The sequence below is a fragment of the Myxine glutinosa genome, chromosome 12 (genome assembly GCF_964187855.1).
Source record: "Myxine glutinosa chromosome 12, kmMyxGlut1.1, whole genome shotgun sequence".
NCBI classification, from domain to species: Eukaryota; Metazoa; Chordata; class Myxini; order Myxiniformes; family Myxinidae; genus Myxine; species Myxine glutinosa.
In genome coordinates, this window is record NC_136272.1 from 16,327,557 (window position 1) to 16,346,073 (window position 18,517).

Below are 18,517 nucleotides of genomic sequence, written 5' to 3' on the forward strand. Positions count from 1 at the left end.
GTGAGGAATGTATAAGATGGCCATCTTAGAGTTAATGTAGATGAGTTTACATCTTTGTACTATTGATTGCTGATTGTTGATGGTTGATTGCTCGGGGAATATATCATTGATTATTCCGGATCCTTGGTGTGGGGTTTTGTCTTGGTTGGAATTCATATTGATTGCGTTACGAAAGCGCATACATAATAAATCTTTCTGGCGGAGTTCCTCTCACGGTCCGGGGGTCACCGAGACCAGGTAGTCACCGGGAGGACCACTTAACAATAGCAATATAGTGCTATTTGTGCAGCTATTGTAACTTGTGTTTGCTAGAATACATAGAAAGTGAGTGGAGGGTGGATTTTCATAAAACAAACTTCTGGTTTTGCTTTCGATCCATATATAGAAAAGTTTTGTAGACACCTTTAGTTTGAAGGCTGATGTGGCACCCCTAAATAAAATCAGATTGCTTTCATATTTGGTGTCTTTTCATTTTGGAACAAAAGGAACAACATAAAGCCATGTCCCAGTAAATATTTAAAAATATATATTTTGAGCACCACCCTAATATATATATATATATATATATATATATATATATATATATATATATATATATATATATGTATATGTATATATATATATGTATATATATGTATATGTATATATATATATGTATATATATGTATATGTATATATATATATGTATATGAAGAGTTCAGGCGCAAAAACCGATAAACGCCATTTTTGATGAAACTGAACTATGTTTACCGAAGCATATGTTTCAATACCTCCGTTTCAGTTGGCAAATCATTTTCTCCCAAAACCCGATCGCGTCCACGTATTTTAAGATACAGCCCATGTCATTTTGATGGGTTTCACCTGGAATGCACAGCAGAAAATCTTGATTTTCTCATTTCAGCAAAAATGGATATATCTGTTTTTGCATCTGAACTCTTCATATATATATATATGTATATATATATATATGTATATATATATATATATATGTATATATATATATATGTTTATATATATATATATATATATATATATATATATATATATATATATATAATTATATATATATATATATAGATGCATTAATGTAATGTATTGTAATGTGAGTAACCATGGAATTGCCCCATTGTATCTATCTATAATTCCAGTAATCTCTGTGTGTTTGTTTGTACGTTTGTTTGTTTGTCTGTGACCGCTGTTTCTCGACAACCACGGGTCCGATATACTTTAAACTTGCCAGGTATATTGCTGGGGACCCGAGGATGTGCCTTTTCAAGGTTTCATATTAATCGGACAATTACTTACCGAGCTATGTCCAAAAAACGATTCAACCAATCAGAGAGCAGCGAGCTATCGCGTGTGCCGAACGTGGCGAACACACTCTGCCTCGGATGGCACATTTGAGAGCGTATTCATTTATTTCCCGTCGGCAAACTATGTTGGCGCTATGTTGGCGTTAAACGATGTTTTAAAACCAATTAAAACCCCGGGGGGATTGTCACTGTACTCGCAAGCCGTTCGCCGTTCGCTTTGGCGTTGCGAATGGACCAAAACATTTCATGAACCAAACCATTTCATGTAAAGCGTTCGCCGTTCGCTTTGGCGTTGCGAATGAACCAAAACATTTCATGGACCAAACCATTTCATGTAAATAGAGGGGGGGATATAATTTTAGATATAGATATAGTACGGGCATGCCCTAGTAATTTAAATAAACATAAATGTAAATTTTGCATGTGGAAAAAGTAAGTACACCCCTACATTTATCACTACTTCAAATATCTAAAATTAGAATCAGTTGCACCAGCTCAGGTGCAAATGATTAGAACATCGTTAGAGTGGAATCTTGGAGGAACCTGTCTTATTTAAACCTCAGACAATTAGTTTGGTTTGCTCTTTGTTGTTGAAGTGTGCGGCGTCACCATGCCTAGATCAAAAGAGCTCTCTGAGGCCTTCAGAAAGAAGGTTATAGATGCCTACGAGTCTGGGAGGGATTTAAAAAGATCTCCAAACAATTTGAAATCAATCATTCGACTGTCCGGAAGATCATCTACAAGCGGAGAAGATTCCAAACAACTGCCAACTTGTTCAGGCCAGGCTGCCCCAGCAAGTTCAGCCCGAGAGCAGACCGCAAGATGCTGCAAGAAGTCTCTAAGAACCCCAGAATGTCATCACGGGACCTGCAGGTAGCTCTTGCCACCGTTGATGTCAAAGTGCACGAGTCTACCATTAGAAAGAGGCTGCACAAATTTGATCTACATGGGAGGTGTGCCAGGAGGAAACCTTTGCTGTCCAGAAAGAACATCAGGGCAAGACTAAAGTTTTCCAATGAACACCTTGGCAAAGACCAGCACTTCTGGAACAATGTGCTCTGGACAGATGAGTCAAAGGTAGAGCTATTTGGCCACAGTACCAGAAGACATGTTTGGCGAAAACCAAAGACAGCATTTGACCACAAGAACCTGATACCAACTGTAAAGCATGGTGGTGGAAATATTATGGTTTGAGGCAGCTTTGCTGCATCAGGGCCTGGGCAGCTCACCATCATAGATTCCACTATGAATTCTTCATTGTACCAGAGGGTGCTTGAGGATAATGTGAGGCCATCTGTCGGAAAGTTGAAGCTCAACCGAAGGTGGACCTTGCAACATGACAATGACCCTAAACGTACCAGTAAATCCACCAAGGAATGGCTGAAAAGAAAGAAATGGAGGGTTCTGGAATGGCCAAGTCAAAGCCCAGATCTAAATCCCATCGAGATGTTGTGGGGGGATTTGAAACAAGCTGTGCATGCAATAAACCACTCAAGCATCGCACAGCTGAAAGAATTCTGCATGGAGGAGTGGGCAAAAATTTCTCCCAGTCGATGTCAGAGACTGGTAGACAGTTATAAGAAACGCCTACTTGAGGTTGTTTTTGCCAAAGGGGGCAATACCACCTATTAGAGCCAACAAACCAGACAAACAAAATATACAAAAAGAGGGAGCGGAAGACAACATGGGGAGAGAAGGGGAAGCACACAACCGCAACATTTGAGAGCAGGGAGAAGTGTGGGAGGGAGAGGGCTTGGGGGCAGGAGGCGTGGGAGGGGGGGGGGTGGGGGGGGGGGGGAGGTATAAAACACAAGGGGACCGAAATTAGCGGGGGTAGAAAAGATCAAGGTTTTGGATGGGGGAGGATAAGAGATGGTGGTGAACAGCTGTTTTAAAGACCTGGAGGGTGGAGTGGGATTGAAGAGAGTGAGGGAGTTTGTTCCAGAGGTGGGAGAAAAGAGGAATGAAGGAGTGAAGGTGAGCAGAAAGTCTTTATTTTGGCAGTTTAACCATAAGAGGGTTGCAGGCAGATCTTGTGCGACCTGTAGGAATATTTGGGGGACAGAGCCCAGAGAGGGCTGGGGGGGGCAAGGCCAGAGAGGAGACGGTAGAAGACGGAAAGACCACCAACCTGCCTGCGGTGAGTGAGTGAAAGGCCCTTGGAGTTAGCTTCATCGCGGGAGATTCCAATGATTCTGAACGCTTTGGTTTCAACAGCGTGAAGACGGGCTAGGTGTGAGGCAGGAGCACCAGACCAGAGGGGAGAGCAGTATTCCATAGAGCTGCGGATGAAAGCCTTGTATGTGGTGAGGAGCTCAGGTGTGCCAAGGAAGGACTTCGCACGACGGAGGATGCCCAGTCGGCGACTGGCTTTGGAGGCCAGATTTGAAATGTGGTTTTCCCAGGAAAGATCATGGCAAATAGTGAGACCCAAAAGCTTGAGCGACAGAACTTCTTGGAGAGGATTGTTGAGAAAGTAGATGGGAGGGTTGTCCAGTCGATCTTTTCAGAGAGACATAGTAAGAGAGTGAGATTTGTCAGGATTGAAAGACATGTTCCACTTGTTTGACCAGTCTGTGATTTTGTCCAGGTCTTCAGAGAGTGAGGAGGCTGCAGACTGCCGATCTGAGGGAAGAGGAATGGAGTGGCAGAGAGTGGAGTCATCAGCAAAGAGATAGAGAGGATTTTCCAGAGAGTCGGAGAGATCATTGATAAAGACCAGAAAAAGCACAGGGCCCAGCACACTTCCTTGGGGAACTCCAGCCTGAACAGGAAGGGGAGATGAGAGAAATCCATTCAGGGCCACACGTTGACTACGACCAGAGAGGAAGTCCGCAAGCCATGCATGGAGATTTCCATGGATACCATAGGAGGAGAGTTTGGTGAGCAGAGCTGGGTGCCAGACCGTATCAAAGGCCCGTGATATGTCAAGGGAGACAGCTCTGATTTCCTGTTTGGCATTGAGGACCTCCATCCATTGTTGAGACAGCAGAAGCAGCATGTCCAGAGTAGAGTGACCTGGTCTGAAACCAAATTGATGATCAGAGATCAAGCCATTGGAGAAGAGGAAAAGCCTTCCCCCACACACATGATTAATAGCAAATATCATCATTTTAAACTTACCCTGTATATTCACAAGCCCCAGAAGCAGCCTTCCCATCAGTGTTCAGAAGCAGCCAATCCAGATGCGGTGTCTCCCTCAGGGAGATATACCTGATACATCAAATATAGCTGGCACAAGCTTTGTGTATTTTCATGTCATGAAGGTGCCCCTTGCAGAAGAGTCGGTTACCGTTACTTGGTAATGACACACATCATCATCCAATTGCAGACATCTCTTAAATATCTTCCAAACCCGCCATTTTCACGGGAGGCACTCCTCCAAGGTTCAAAATCCATTCACTGGTAGCGATCCATCGGGGGTTTGTATAACACACACGCGTCCACTGGGGCCTTGTACCGGCCTACATGCTCGGGAATTTGCAGCACGGGCAGTTGCCGGTTTGGTGAGCTGACAAAGTTCTTGAAGTCTTTCGTTGTACAGAGGCGGCATCCCTTTCTCTCTGGTACTTTTCCAAGTATTTTGGCTTCTTTTAGGCAACAATCCATATATCGCTCACAAGATATACTTTATGGTGCTCTGAACACTGCCATTTTTAGGGGTTCTGTGGATGCACACCAATAATTTGGGGGCAGATCAGGTCATATCGAAAGTTACGTATTAAAACTGTCTGAATTTTGTTCACTCGTGCCCAGTTTTTTGACGAATTTTGACAAGACTTGGCATGCATATTGTGGGGCCCCTTGGGATGGGGGAGAGGGGGTCCTAAGGGTATTGGCATCATGTGATACCCAGAAGTGTTCATGGCAAAGGCTCAGTCTCTCACTGAAAGTCACAATGGTGTACGGCGCAACAACTTTGAGTAGGTCAATGAGAGGTATTAATGGAGTATGGAAAGACTCAATCTCCTTATCCTTCTGGTAGGGCACAAGGCCATCGAAAAAGCCAACGTCTAAAAGCGATGGAGAATGGGTCTTGTGGCCCATTCAATGACACTTTTAAAACAAGAGACTAGCTCGTAGATATGTATTCCTCATCCTTTTCTCCTATTATATATTTCCATCCTCAAGTACAGTGTATGGGTACACTTGTCCTAATGATGCATTGTAACTGTAAATGTACAACTGTATTTATGACTGTTCAATATAAGAAAACAATTTCATTTTTTTGACACTAATAAATGTTAAGAGGGCCTTGCAATTAATATTGCAGCTATTTTAATCAGTGAATACAGGATCAAAACCAATGCAGAATAATCGAGTCACCAGGGAGCTCTTGAACATCCTGTTACTCAAATTGATGCGATGTTATTTTTCAGGACATGCATGTCCAGGTCCAAATTCAGGTACGTTGTTCAAGCCCCACGTACCAATGCATTGCTGTTCCTGCACGGTGTGTTAACTAGTTTAACGCACGGAATTGCCCCGGATGATCCTACCCCGTTGGATTCTTGTGGATGACTTCGCGACTATTGCTGCTTTGCTCTCTGCAAATGCCACTGCAAGAAGGCATCAGGATTAATTGCATGGCAAATAAAAATTAATCTGGGCATTTGCGCAGGAGAATGGACGCGAAGGAGGTTCATTTTTGCTTTGAATAACCACGCCCATGGGAACTTGCATTTACATCACGCGTCGTCGTCATGTTGCTGCTCAGGTTGTAGCTCAGCTAAAACCGATACGGCGCATGATGAGCTCATGGGTGATACGTCAGTGGAGCCTTAGTAAACGTATGCAATGAACTTATAGTTGTAAACGTCAACTGAGCAATCCCCATTGCCTTGGATTACCTTGCAGAAGCTTTGCGTGCTGAGATAACGAAATGCATTGCCATAAAAGTGTGAGCTTGCTTGCTGGGCTATCTGCAGACTTGAATATTTTGGAATGAACCAAATAGGTTGGGCAGACATAGTATGCTGTGCGCATACTATGCTTATCATGCTTTTGATGTGTGCCCTGATCTTTTTCACCGCCTGACTGTGGGATGTTGGTGTAGGTAACATTTGTGCATCATCTATCGTAGACCTGGTTCTGCTGCTGTTTTACCAGTCAGCGTTTGCATCGATGGAACCGCTACTGCCGACGAAGGGTACGCCTCGCGGTCAAGTCAACGACCTTCTACTGGGCTGTGATCTTGCTTGTCTTCTTAAACACACTCACCATTGCTGCTGAACATCATCAGCAACCGTCGTGGCTCACAGACGTGCAGGGTACGTTTCAACCTTTGTTTTCGTTTAATTATTTTGCTCATTAGACTAGACCTTAGCTGTTGAGAGAAATGTAATGCATTATGAGGACAGTGATTGTGAACCTGTTGGTGTCTTGCTTTTTGGGTGTTTTTTTTCAGGGTCTGCCAATAAGCTCTTGCTAGGCCTTTTCACCGTGGAGATGCTGATGAAGATGTACAGCCTTGGCCTGCAGTCCTACTTTGTTTCTCTCTTCAACCGATTTGATTGCTTTGTGGTTTTGGGGGGAATCATGGAGACCATGCTGGTTGAACTAAACGTCATGTCTCCACTGGGAATTTCAGTTTTGCGCTGTGTTCGTTTGCTGCGTATTTTCAAAGTCACCAGGTGTGTTTGCAACCAAATCTATCCCATACAAAAATGTTACACAAAATTCCCAAGGGAATTTATTATTAATTTATTGCAGTGGGAAATCCTTCCCATTGGGAGCAATATCCCTTTAGGGGTGTGGTTGGAGTAGACTCTGGGCCCACTGAGACTCCATCCCAGATGCTGCACCAACTTACCTTCTCTTTGTAGGGTTTTTCTTATGAGACCACGCTATAAGCCCTCCCCACAATGAGTGTGACATCACACAATTGTAGATTGCTGCAATATCAAGGATGGTTTCAGTGGGCATAGAACTCTATCCAACACCAAATAGGACCTAATTTTGTGCATTTCCCAATGAGGAGGATTTCCCTTTGGGCCGAAACCTCACTAAATCCCAATGGAAATTTTATGGGATATTTACAAAAGGGATATCTTTGTTTCCCTGTAAATCTCCAAAACCTTCCTTCAAAGTGATGTCAGTTGCTCTTGAACATATATCTACTTAAGTTACTTGCTATCCTTGACTTATCTGCCCCAAAATGCCATCCTCATGTTATGATCATAATGTTGAACTTTTCCTCATGATGTGTGCCACAAGGTTTCAACCAGAAATAGAAAACATTGAGATGAGTACTTGCAGATAAACACGAGACTGCGACAGAACATACACTGCCGTCCATAAGTATTGGAACAGTGAAGTCAAATTTGTTGTTATTGTTATTGCTGAACTCAAGAAATTTGGAATTGAGATCAAAAGATGAATATGAGGCAAGAGTACAGAAGGTCAGCTTTTATTTCTGGTTATTTATATGTATATATGTTTTACCATTGTAGAACAATATCACTTTTTCTGTTCAGTCCCCCCATTTAGGTAAGCATATCTATTTGAACAGGTTAACTTAAAGTAAATTAAAGTAGCGTAATAGTTAGTATTTGGTTACATATCCCTTGCATGTAATAACTGCATCAACCCTGTGACCCGTCGACATAATCAAACTCTTGGTATCTTCCTTTGAGATACCAAGATACCATTTTGAGATACCATCTTCCTTTGCTTTGCCAAGTCTTCACTGCAGTCATTTTCAGTTGTTGTTTGTTTTGGGAGGTTTCTGACTTCAGTATCCTCTTCAGCAAGTGAAATGCTGCTCCTTTGGATTAAAATTAGGAGATTGACTTGGCCAGTCTAAGACCTTCCACTTTTTCCCTTATGAACTCCTTGGTTGTGCTGGCAGAGTGTTTTAGGACAGTGTCTTGCTGCATGGTGAAGTGCCACCAAATGAGTTTGAAGGTATTTTCTTGTACATAAAATGTTTCTGTACACTTTCTCTCTCTCCAACTAAAGGGAAAACTTTATGCAGCTTGCGTTCGAAGCACGGTCAAAAAAGCATCAAAAAGGAGGATGAATGGAGGTGTGAATGAAATGAAGTGAGAATGATGAGATGGATGTGTTTGTGACATTGAAAGATAGGAAACCAAATGTGGATTCGAGAGATAGGTTAGGTATAGATAGCATTAGTGAGGTTATGCGTAGGGTTAGGTTGAGGTGATTTGGATATGTGTAAAGGATGGGGGAGGGCAGCTGTGTGAAGAGGTGTATAAATGTGAATGGAAGGAGAACTAGAGGCTGTCTGTGAAAAACATGGATGAGTTGCTGAGAGATTATATCAGAGTTCAGGCCTGCGGATTTCACGGAAACGATTGTTACCGGTAGCGTGTTGGTAACGTGATAGCAAAAACACGGAACCGAAAGTACGTTTCCCATCGCAGAAAGGCAGTGAAAGGCAAAAAGATGTAGTATTTACCTTCACGTGTGATTTGCAGCTAACTATTTTAGAGGTTGAGTTTTATTTCCAACAAAATTAGGCCGGCAAAGCAGATAGCATGTAGTTTCCCACATTCAGGTTCGCGATATGACTTCCGCTTTGACGGACATGCGCATCGGTCTAAATCACAGACTTCCTTTTCAAAATGGCATCTGTTGCTAAGCGAAAAAACCCCGAAAATGTCGCCTTAAAAACATTACGAAAATGGTCATTCAGTGACGATTTTGAAGCGGAATGTGATGGGGAAGGCTTGGTCACATTGCTTCGCTGCAAAGTATGTGCTACTCATTACACAGACATAAGCGGTCCACCACTGACGGCGATTGTAAACGACGTGAACGACGTGACCTATGTTCACAAGGTAAAGGGAGACACTGGCAACCAAACCTACTGCAGTACATTTGTTCCAATCCAGAATTTATTTAACAAATACTTAGGCCTATATCAGTACTGGGTAGGCCTATATTACTTTGCTAAACGCAAATAATTTCAATATTAAAACATAAAGATTGATAACATTTTACAACAACAATAGTCCATAAATAATAAATAAATACAATATCATTGACATTTTAAAAATGAACGAAAATTTAATAATACTAGGGCGTGCCCGCACGTACGGGCACGCCCGTACGTGCTTGCCCGTACGTGCGTGCAAAAAAACATGCGTGCAAACAACAACAACAAAAAAAAACTTTGAAACCACGTGGCAGTAACGACCACAGAACCCCCCCCTCTATTTACCTGAAATGGTTTGGTCCATTCGCAACGACCACAGAACCCCCCCCTCTATTTACATGAAATGGTTTGGTCCATTCGCAAAGCCAAAGCGAACGGCTTGCGAGTACGGTGACCATACCTTGGGAACCACTTGTCCGATTAATTTCAAACCTTGAAAAGGCACATCCTCGGGTCCCCAGCAATATACCTGGCAAGTTTCAAGTATATCGGACCGGTAGTTGTCGAGAAACAGCGGTCGCATACATACATACAGACAGACAGACACACAGAGATTACTGGAATTATAGATAGATTAGTTTATTAATTTTAAAACAGGATAAGCCCATCAAATTGACAGAATTTGCTCTGCGCTGATAATAAACATCAACCTCAATAATGAACATGCGTTAATTACATTGCATACATGTAAATGACAGGATTTATTGTTGGAGACTACATTTTTAATTTTGTATTACAAATGTTTTGCTTTACAAATTCTAAAGGAAAAAAAATCGTTTCCCATTAGGTTTGGGCACGGAACCGGAATTTTGTTTCCATTCGGTTCCCATAAACTTAAATCACGGAACCGAAAAACGGTTACCGATGAGATCTGAAATCCCCAGGCCTGGAGTTAAAGGATGAACAAGAGGCCTAGCAACGGATCGTGCAGCCTGGAAAGCAACCATTAGGTGAATCACGGCTTCCACATGCAAGCGTGGAAATGGCCATAAAACGATGATGATGATGATTATGATGACACTTCCATATTCATTCTGCTGCTGCTATCATTAGTTACATCATCAATAAAGATGAGTGAGCCAGTTCCAGAGGCAGACCTGCAAGCCCGAGCCATGACATGACCTGACCTCCACCATGCTTCATAGATGAGGTAGTATGCTTTGGATCATTTGCAGTTCCTTCCTTTCTCGACACTTAAACCTTTCCATCACCTTGGTAAAGGTTTATCTTGGTCTCATCTGTCCATAAAACTTGGTTCCAGAGCCCTACTGGCTCACCTTTCTACTTATTGGCAAATTCGAATCTGGTCTTTCTATTTTTTGTGCTGATGAGACATTTGCATCTTGCAGTGTAGCCTTTGTAATTCTGCTGTCAAAGTCTCTACATATGGTAGATTGTGATACTTTAACCCCTGCACTCTGGAGGTGTTGGTGATGTCACTGACAGTTCTTTTAGGGGTTTTTTCACATCTCTGATGAATTTTCATCAGCAACTTCAGTCGTTTTCCTTGGCCGATCTGGCCATTGTCTATCGCTAAGGACACTTGTGGTTTCCTTATTTTTCAAGATATAACAAATTGTTGTGTTTGTTATGCCCAATTTTTGTGCGACAGTTCTAATTGAATTATTCTGTTCTTTCAGCTTCCAAATTGTTTGCTTTTCTTTCATAGACAGTTCTCTGATCTTCATGTTGGGTTATGCCTGCTAACTCTCAAGGCAAAAGCAAAGGCTAAAACCAGGACTAGACATTCACAGCTCTTTTGTGTGTGAACAATCAATGCAACAAGAAACACCTGTCAGTCATCTGCTCCAATACTTATGCTTTCCTAATATGGGGGGGATTGAACATAAAAAGTGCTGTTGTTCTACAATGGCTATACATATATACATAGAAATACCAAGAAATAAAAGTTGACCTTCTGTACTCTTGCCTCATATTCAACTTCTGATCTCAACTCCATATTTCTTGAGTATATAGCAATAATAAATTTGACTTCACTGTTCTAATACTTATGGAGGGCACTGCACCCATGAAGATGAAAGAGAAAATAACTGTCTTGACTGTGTCTAATGTACAACTGATGCTCTTCTGTGCAGGTATTGGACATCTCTGAGTAATCTGGTGGCATCGCTCCTCAACTCCATGCGTTCCATCGCCTCTCTGCTGCTGCTTCTCTTCCTTTTCATAATCATCTTCTCCCTGCTCGGAATGCAGCTGTTTGGAGGGAAGTTCAACTTTGATGAGACGTATACCAAACGGAGCACTTTTGACACTTTTCCTCAGGCCCTGCTCACTGTCTTCCAGGTACAGTCTTTCAGCACAGCCTGCCCCTATCACCTTGAATGCCAACTATCCACTACCTTGAAGCAACAATTTAGACTCTTAAATGAAGAGAGACAGAGACCTTCTGTCTCCTTTCATTTTTCACTCTGTTTGTGTTACCATCTGAACCCTTGGCTCATGACACAAGGAACTCAGGTTGAAATACCATGCCATATCCATGTGTTCATTTTTGGCTATGAATGTCGTTGTATTTCAGGGGAGTCGATAATTTAGGGGGAGTCGATAATGCTGACCAAGCTACCTGGCCAGGCCGCATCCCAAAAGCATGTTGTTTGGCGTGATACCAGGTTTCATGTGCACAGTCCTCATCCTCGCCGCTGTTGTTGTTTTCAGCATTGTTTTCGCTATGACCAACGAAGCTGTTGTATTTAGTGCAGTCTTCAATCTCACCAATGCTCAATCCCACTTGTGGTCTTCAATCCCACTTGTGCCACAAACCTGAACCTCAAGGAATCTCAAACACTGAACCTCAGCGAGCCACCAACCAAACTGGGTCCTGGGATAGAAGAAGAACAGACAGGGCAAAGGAACCACCATTAACCAAAAGAGACCATGAAAAGCCCAAAAGTGAAGAACCAGGAACCACCGCGCACCACCAAGGGACCACAACGCGTGCTGTGCTCCCTTCTATTATGTCCCACGGGGCTGATCCAACCATTCGTAGTGTGTGCCCATTGGCGGACGCAGCCTGACAGATGATGATATATGGCGCATGCCCATTGGCTGGCAAGTCAGGAAATTTTCACACCATGGATAGATGGTGTTTTATGGCCTTGAGCCCGAAAGATGTCCATATATGGCACCTCTTGTGTCCTTGCACTGCTCCTGTGGTCACTCATGTGCTGCACCAATTGACTGTTAACTAAAACAACTCCATTTAACGACAGATAAACGACGGGGTAAGCTATAGAATGTAGGGTGGGAGGGAGGCGGAGGCATATATCTTTCTTTAGGAGGCGGGTATAGGCATAGGCGGGGCAAAGGTCTTTCAAAAAGATCTTTCTAATCACGTGCTCACACGCTTTTTCACCCACGTTAAATCCACCAACCTTGTGCTACCATGAACTAACTATTCTAATTTATCCCCCATTTTACCCCTTAGACCAGATTCGTAACAATACACACACACACACACAAATATATCCACCTATCTATCTATCTATCTATCTATCTATATATATATATATATATATATCAGTGAGAAATAGCAGAAACTCCACAATAGTCAATACTTGCAGGGTACCTCATTTGCATTAAATAAGTAGCGGACGTATCTTCAAGATGATCGATCTTTAATTTTCAGACAAAAGCTTTCGGTCAACAAAGGCCTTCTTCTTAGTCTACAAGAACAGCAGGCATGCATATAAGTGATTGGTATGATGTTAATAGCCGGTGAAGCCGGTGTTGTGAATGAACGCGTACGTATGTTGAAAAGCCAGATTTTGCTGGATCCTTTGAGAATTTTGAAGCTTTGACGCACCAAATCGCTCCATGGAGGCCGCCATCTTGCGGGTGCGGAAGTATGCATAAACAATTGCGAAATAGTTCAATCGGACTTTGTTTCACCCGTCTTTTTTTGATTCACAATCTTATGCACCTCTAATGTGTAATTTAAATACTTTGAGACATGATGGAGTGACTTTGTTGAGTGAATTTGTCAAAATTGATTCACAATCTTATGCCCCTCTAATTTGTAATTAAAATACTTTGAGGCTTTGGCTTCACCGGCTCATTGCGGCTTTGGCTTCACCGGCTCATTGCGGCTTTGCAGTAGGGTCATATTATATAAATAAAATACATACAAAAAGAAGCCATATCGTTAACGCTTACTCACCTTCCTCGGTTTCAAGTTTAAACGAAAGTGTGCTTACCTTACAGTTGGTACTGTACATGAGCACATATATAAACACATACAAGCACATATTCATACACCGTTTATATTTATATAAATACACTGCCTACATTTGTTAACGACACATATATAGGTAAAAGGGATGTTTATGAAAAAATGGATGAAAAAAAATGAAAGAAGTGAATGAGTTACGGTGAATGAGTTGATGAGTTGAGGTGGATTGAATGAGTTGTAACATCCGTTAATCGTCAAACTTTATGCCATGAGGGCACTTTGTCCGGAGTGTGTGTATACAAAAAGACTCACGTCTCAGAATTGTGGTGTGTGATCGATTTGTAATTGATTCGATGGCAGACATTTGAACATCGTTTATAGAGTGATCCGGTTGATTAAAATGTCCAGTGTAAGGTAGAGATTTGCCCTGATTGGTGTGAAAGTTACTGATCTCTGACCGTGTGTTATTAAAGCGTGTGTGGAGTGTGTTCTCAGTTTTTCCAACATATTGTTTAGTGCACTTTTGACAAGTGATTCGGTGTATGACCCATGTAGATTTATAGTCCACATAGGTGGTTGGGGCCTGAAAGGCCAACCCCTGCTCTGCAGGGAAAAATGGCCTCTAAAGGTGGTTCTTTATAGGTGGTGATGGGGAACTTTTGTCCAGTGCTAGAACTGCAGAATTTGTTTCCTTTTAATAAATGCTTGTGAATAATACATTTGTTTGCTGTGCCTTTATGGAAGCCTGGAATCTTAGTTTCTTTGCTGTGGGGCTGTGGTTGTTTTGCTTTTACTAAAAGGACCCTGAGTGTCCTACCACGTCGAAATGATGTCAGTGGAGGTTGAGGAAATGTTTTGCTTTTACTAAAAGGTCCATGAGCGTTAACGATATGTCTTCTTTTTGTATGTATTTTATTCATATATTAACATCATACCAATGACTTGTATGTATGCCTGCTGTTCTTGTAGACTAAGAAGAAGGCCTGTGTTAGCTGAAAGCTTGTCTGAAAATTAAAGATCGATCGTCTTGAAGCTACGTCCGCTACTTATTTAATTTCTTCCGATTAATTTTATATATATGTTGTTACGTTTATGGGGGGTAGGCAATGGAATACCTTAGGCCAGGTAGGATTGTATAGGGTAGTGTGCTCCGACTGTCGTGAAGATGAAGAAACCTGTAACTTAAGTCAGCTCCGTGTGTCGCGTAAGTGTATGTTTGTCTCTATGCGAGGGGTGGAGCTATGTTAATTAGGTAAGGTATAAGGGTAATTCCCTGTGTGCAGTTGCCTCTGTGTTTTTTTCCCTTGTACCTTATGACACACACCACACCAGCCATATACTCCACACCTAAAATAAATCACATAACAAGCGACCGGATTCAGGCATTTGAACGCTGGCGCCGCCAGCCGAGTCATCGCAACACCAAGCAGGCAGGGACGTGGGGCCCCGCCCCGAGAGGTGATGATTGGTCAGGGCAATGGACTGCTTTTATTCTCTCGTTCCGGGGTTTGATAACGAGCAGTCACATTTTCTCTCTCTCTCTCTCTCTCTCTCTCTCTCTCTCTCTCTCTCTCTTTGTGTCTGGAGTTAAAGTGAACAGTCGCATTTTTCTTTCTCTTGGTACTGGCTGCGTGGTGGGCGGTCGCAGTTCGTGCTGCTCTTCTCTTCCTCGCTCTTGGTCCTGACATTGGCGGTCACAGCTCGTGGACTCTGACACCCTTTGCTCATGGCTTTGTGACGGCTGTGTGCGTGCCGAGTGAGCCGGAGAGACCGCGGTGCTGTGTGGAGCAGACGACAAGAGGGGAGCTTGGGCCTGAGCACTCCACGTCGGTGGCTGGGGTGAACGAACTGCGCACCAAGGCGTGCTTTCCCGCTCACGGACTCGGGGACCCGTTCGGGGGCCGACGGGGTTTGTGGGCCGCTCAAAGATGAGTACACACCACATAAACACATTTATTTTTCACTTTCGTTTTCCCCTTGTGTTTTATACTAATCCGTGTGGGGGCGCCCCAATTTAAGAACTTAGTTTTACCATGAATTTCTTGTCCCTGGCATTATTTTCATTAAACCTGTTTATTTGTTGAATTTTAATTCCATGTCGGTCTTGTTTGATTATCGTGGTTCGAGGATGCTCCAGTAGAATCCGTGCAGGAAAAAGCTTTGTCACCCTCCGCTCCCACGCGTGTAAAGAAGAGCCGCCATTATTTGATTGAACGCCTCAGGGTTTAAGCTCGATCAGCCACCCGTCACCTTTTGGGAACCTTAATACCCCAGGTGAACACGACAATATATATATATATATATATATATATATATATACACATACATATACATACATACATACATACATACATACATACATATATATATATATATACACATACATATACATACATACATACATACATACATACATACATATATATATATATATATATATATATATATACAAAAGTCAAATTTCAGACAATGAAAGTGACTATGTACCTTTTATGTCATGTTTATGTAAAATAAAAATATTGTATGGATTTTACACTTTACATCCATCTATCTATAATTCCACTAATCTCTGTCTGTACGTTTGTACGTTTGTCTGTGACCGCTGTTTCTCGACAACCACGGGTCCGATATACTTTTAACTTGCCAGGTATATTGCTGGGGACCCGAGGATGTGCCTTTTCAAGGTTTCATATTAATCGGACAATTACTTACCGAGCTATGTCCAAAAAACGATTCAACCAATCAGAGAGCAGCGAACGATCGCGTGTGCCGAACGTGGAGGACACACTCTGCCTCGGATGGCACATTTGAGAGCGTATTCATTTATTTCACGTTTGCAAACTATGTTGGCGTTAAACTACGTTTTAAAACTAATAAAAACGAATTTGCGATTCATTCGCTTTCCTGCGCGTTTGTGCACGCGATGGCGATTTCTTTACCAAACTCCGGAAGCCGTTCGCTTTGGACCAAACCATTGCATGTAAATAGAGGGGGGGGGGGGGTTCTGTGGTCGTTGCGAATGGACCAAACCATTCATGTAAATAGAGGGGGGGGATTGTCACTGTACTCGCAAGCCGTTCGCCGTTCGCTTTGGCGTTGCGAATGGACCAAACCATTTCATGTAAATAGAGGGGGGGGGATATAATTTTAGATAGATATATAGTACGGGCATATATATAGTACGGGCATGCCCTAGTATAATTAAATACAATACACCATTAAGTAGTAAATGTAAACGATTTAATTTATGAGTAACTTCAGTGGAGGCAGTCTTATCTATCCAATTGACGCATTAATGGAATTTGATATTTGATATTGAATTTGACAATTGACATCTACTGAGGCATTTTGGCCAATTGTGAACAAAATACAACTGTCGTGACACATTACGGGGAAATTCACTGATGTTGCATTTCCTGCTTAACGAGATGTCATTTAATATAAGGTAAAGTGAAAAATTGATAACGATCAGATCTAGTAATTCTGTTTTTTGGAATTTGGTTTTTGTTTCACTTTCAAACATCATACCTTTCCAATGACGATATTTCATGACTTCATTCGAAGAGACCATCTTGCCTTTTTTTTCTGCCAGATTCTTACCGGTGAGGACTGGAATACAGTGATGTATGACGGCATCATGGCATATGGTGGCCCATCATCCACTGGCATGTTGGTTTCTGTCTACTTCATCATCCTTTTCATTTGCGGAAACTGTATCCTTCTCCTTTCACACATTTTCACCTGCACTCCACACCAATATAGGTGTGAATTTAGATCCTTTGCTCCGGGAAACATTATCTGCTCACAGGTAGCAATTTCTCATCGCTGTGACATTTTGCAATAACAAAAGTGTATGGGGTACCTGCATCGGTGCACAAAAGGTGTCCACAGTGGTGTGAAACGGTGTTACAAAAGACAATGAATGTAAAGTAATTACATACTGATAATGAAAAAGTTAGTCATTAGCTACTTAAAGTGAGCCCTTAAAAATCGAAATTTCAAAAACAAAGGAAAAAAAAAAAAAGTTTGGCTTCATCGACTCAGTTCTAAAACAATGATGCTCATCGCCCAGTAATTCCCATCCAATTAGCCACCCAAAGTTTGGTTCATGGGAAAAAACCTGAGGTCAAACTTCAAAGAAATAAATATTTTACTCCCACTCTCTCCCTGTCTTTTTCATGTTTTTCAAAAATAAACTGAGATCCGAAGGATTTAGATTTTAGATGTATCTCTTGCGGCCATTACGAGTTTTTTTTTGTCATACTACCCTCACCTGCTCATATGTGGAGCTCAAAGTTTGATCATTGGATTTGAAAACCTTCAAATCGGTTTATCTTTTTCTCGGTTGAAAAAAACCCGGAAATCGAGAGATCTCACAGAGCTGCTCATTTTAACACATACAAGAACATATTGTGTAAGCAATACGAACCGTGCTTCATACGTAGGTACATAACAAAGAGAAACCTTTATGATTATATGCAAGCATCCCCGACCTGCTAGATAACAATTTATGTTTATCTATGGGTACATGGACACACGTGTCAAAACTGCAAATGCCAGCACATGGCGTTGGTTATCCCGACACGGAGAGCAGGATTTTTCTAGGAATCCTTTTTTTTGCTTCCCCCATAGATTAGCCATCGCAGCAAAGATTGGTATTTCCATCAGCGAAGCGACGGGTCTTATTACTCCCGCCAGGGAGTAATGCATTCGATCGTGTCCGTCCGTGTGTGTGTGTGTGTGTGTGTGTGTGTGTGTGTGTGTGTGTGTGTGTGTGTGTGTGTGTGTGTGTGTGTGTGTGTGTGTGTGCGCGCGCATGTGTGTGTGTGCGTGTGTTTGTGAACAAGATATCTGGAAAAGTTCTGAACGGATTTGGATGAAAGTTGGTGGGATGATTGCCCTTGGGATAAGGAAGAATTGATTCGTTTTTGGTGAAGCTCAGGATATTATTCCGGATCCAGGAATTTTTTGGGGGAATTTTTTACCACTGGAAGATGGGGCTCATTTGTTTTTAACATTGTCTTCTATATATTCTATATTTAACATTGTGATATTAAAATAGTTTTCATATTTGTTGTAAATGTAGTTTAAACTCGTGGTTATGCATTAGAGCGG

General features: G+C 42.1%; 1 protein-coding gene across 1 annotated transcript in view; it reads left to right on the top strand.

The window, feature by feature from the left end:
* Positions 1–18,517, top strand: part of LOC137438171 (voltage-dependent L-type calcium channel subunit alpha-1D-like) — a 429,914-nt gene that overhangs the window by 256,840 nt on the left and 154,557 nt on the right. The window contains exons 12-15 of the mRNA XM_078766514.1: positions 6,423–6,583; positions 6,721–6,946; positions 11,310–11,517; positions 16,995–17,115. Coding sequence (XP_078622640.1) covers positions 6,423–6,583; positions 6,721–6,946; positions 11,310–11,517; positions 16,995–17,115 — 716 coding nt within the window. The remainder of the gene's footprint in view (positions 1–6,422; positions 6,584–6,720; positions 6,947–11,309; positions 11,518–16,994; positions 17,116–18,517) is intronic.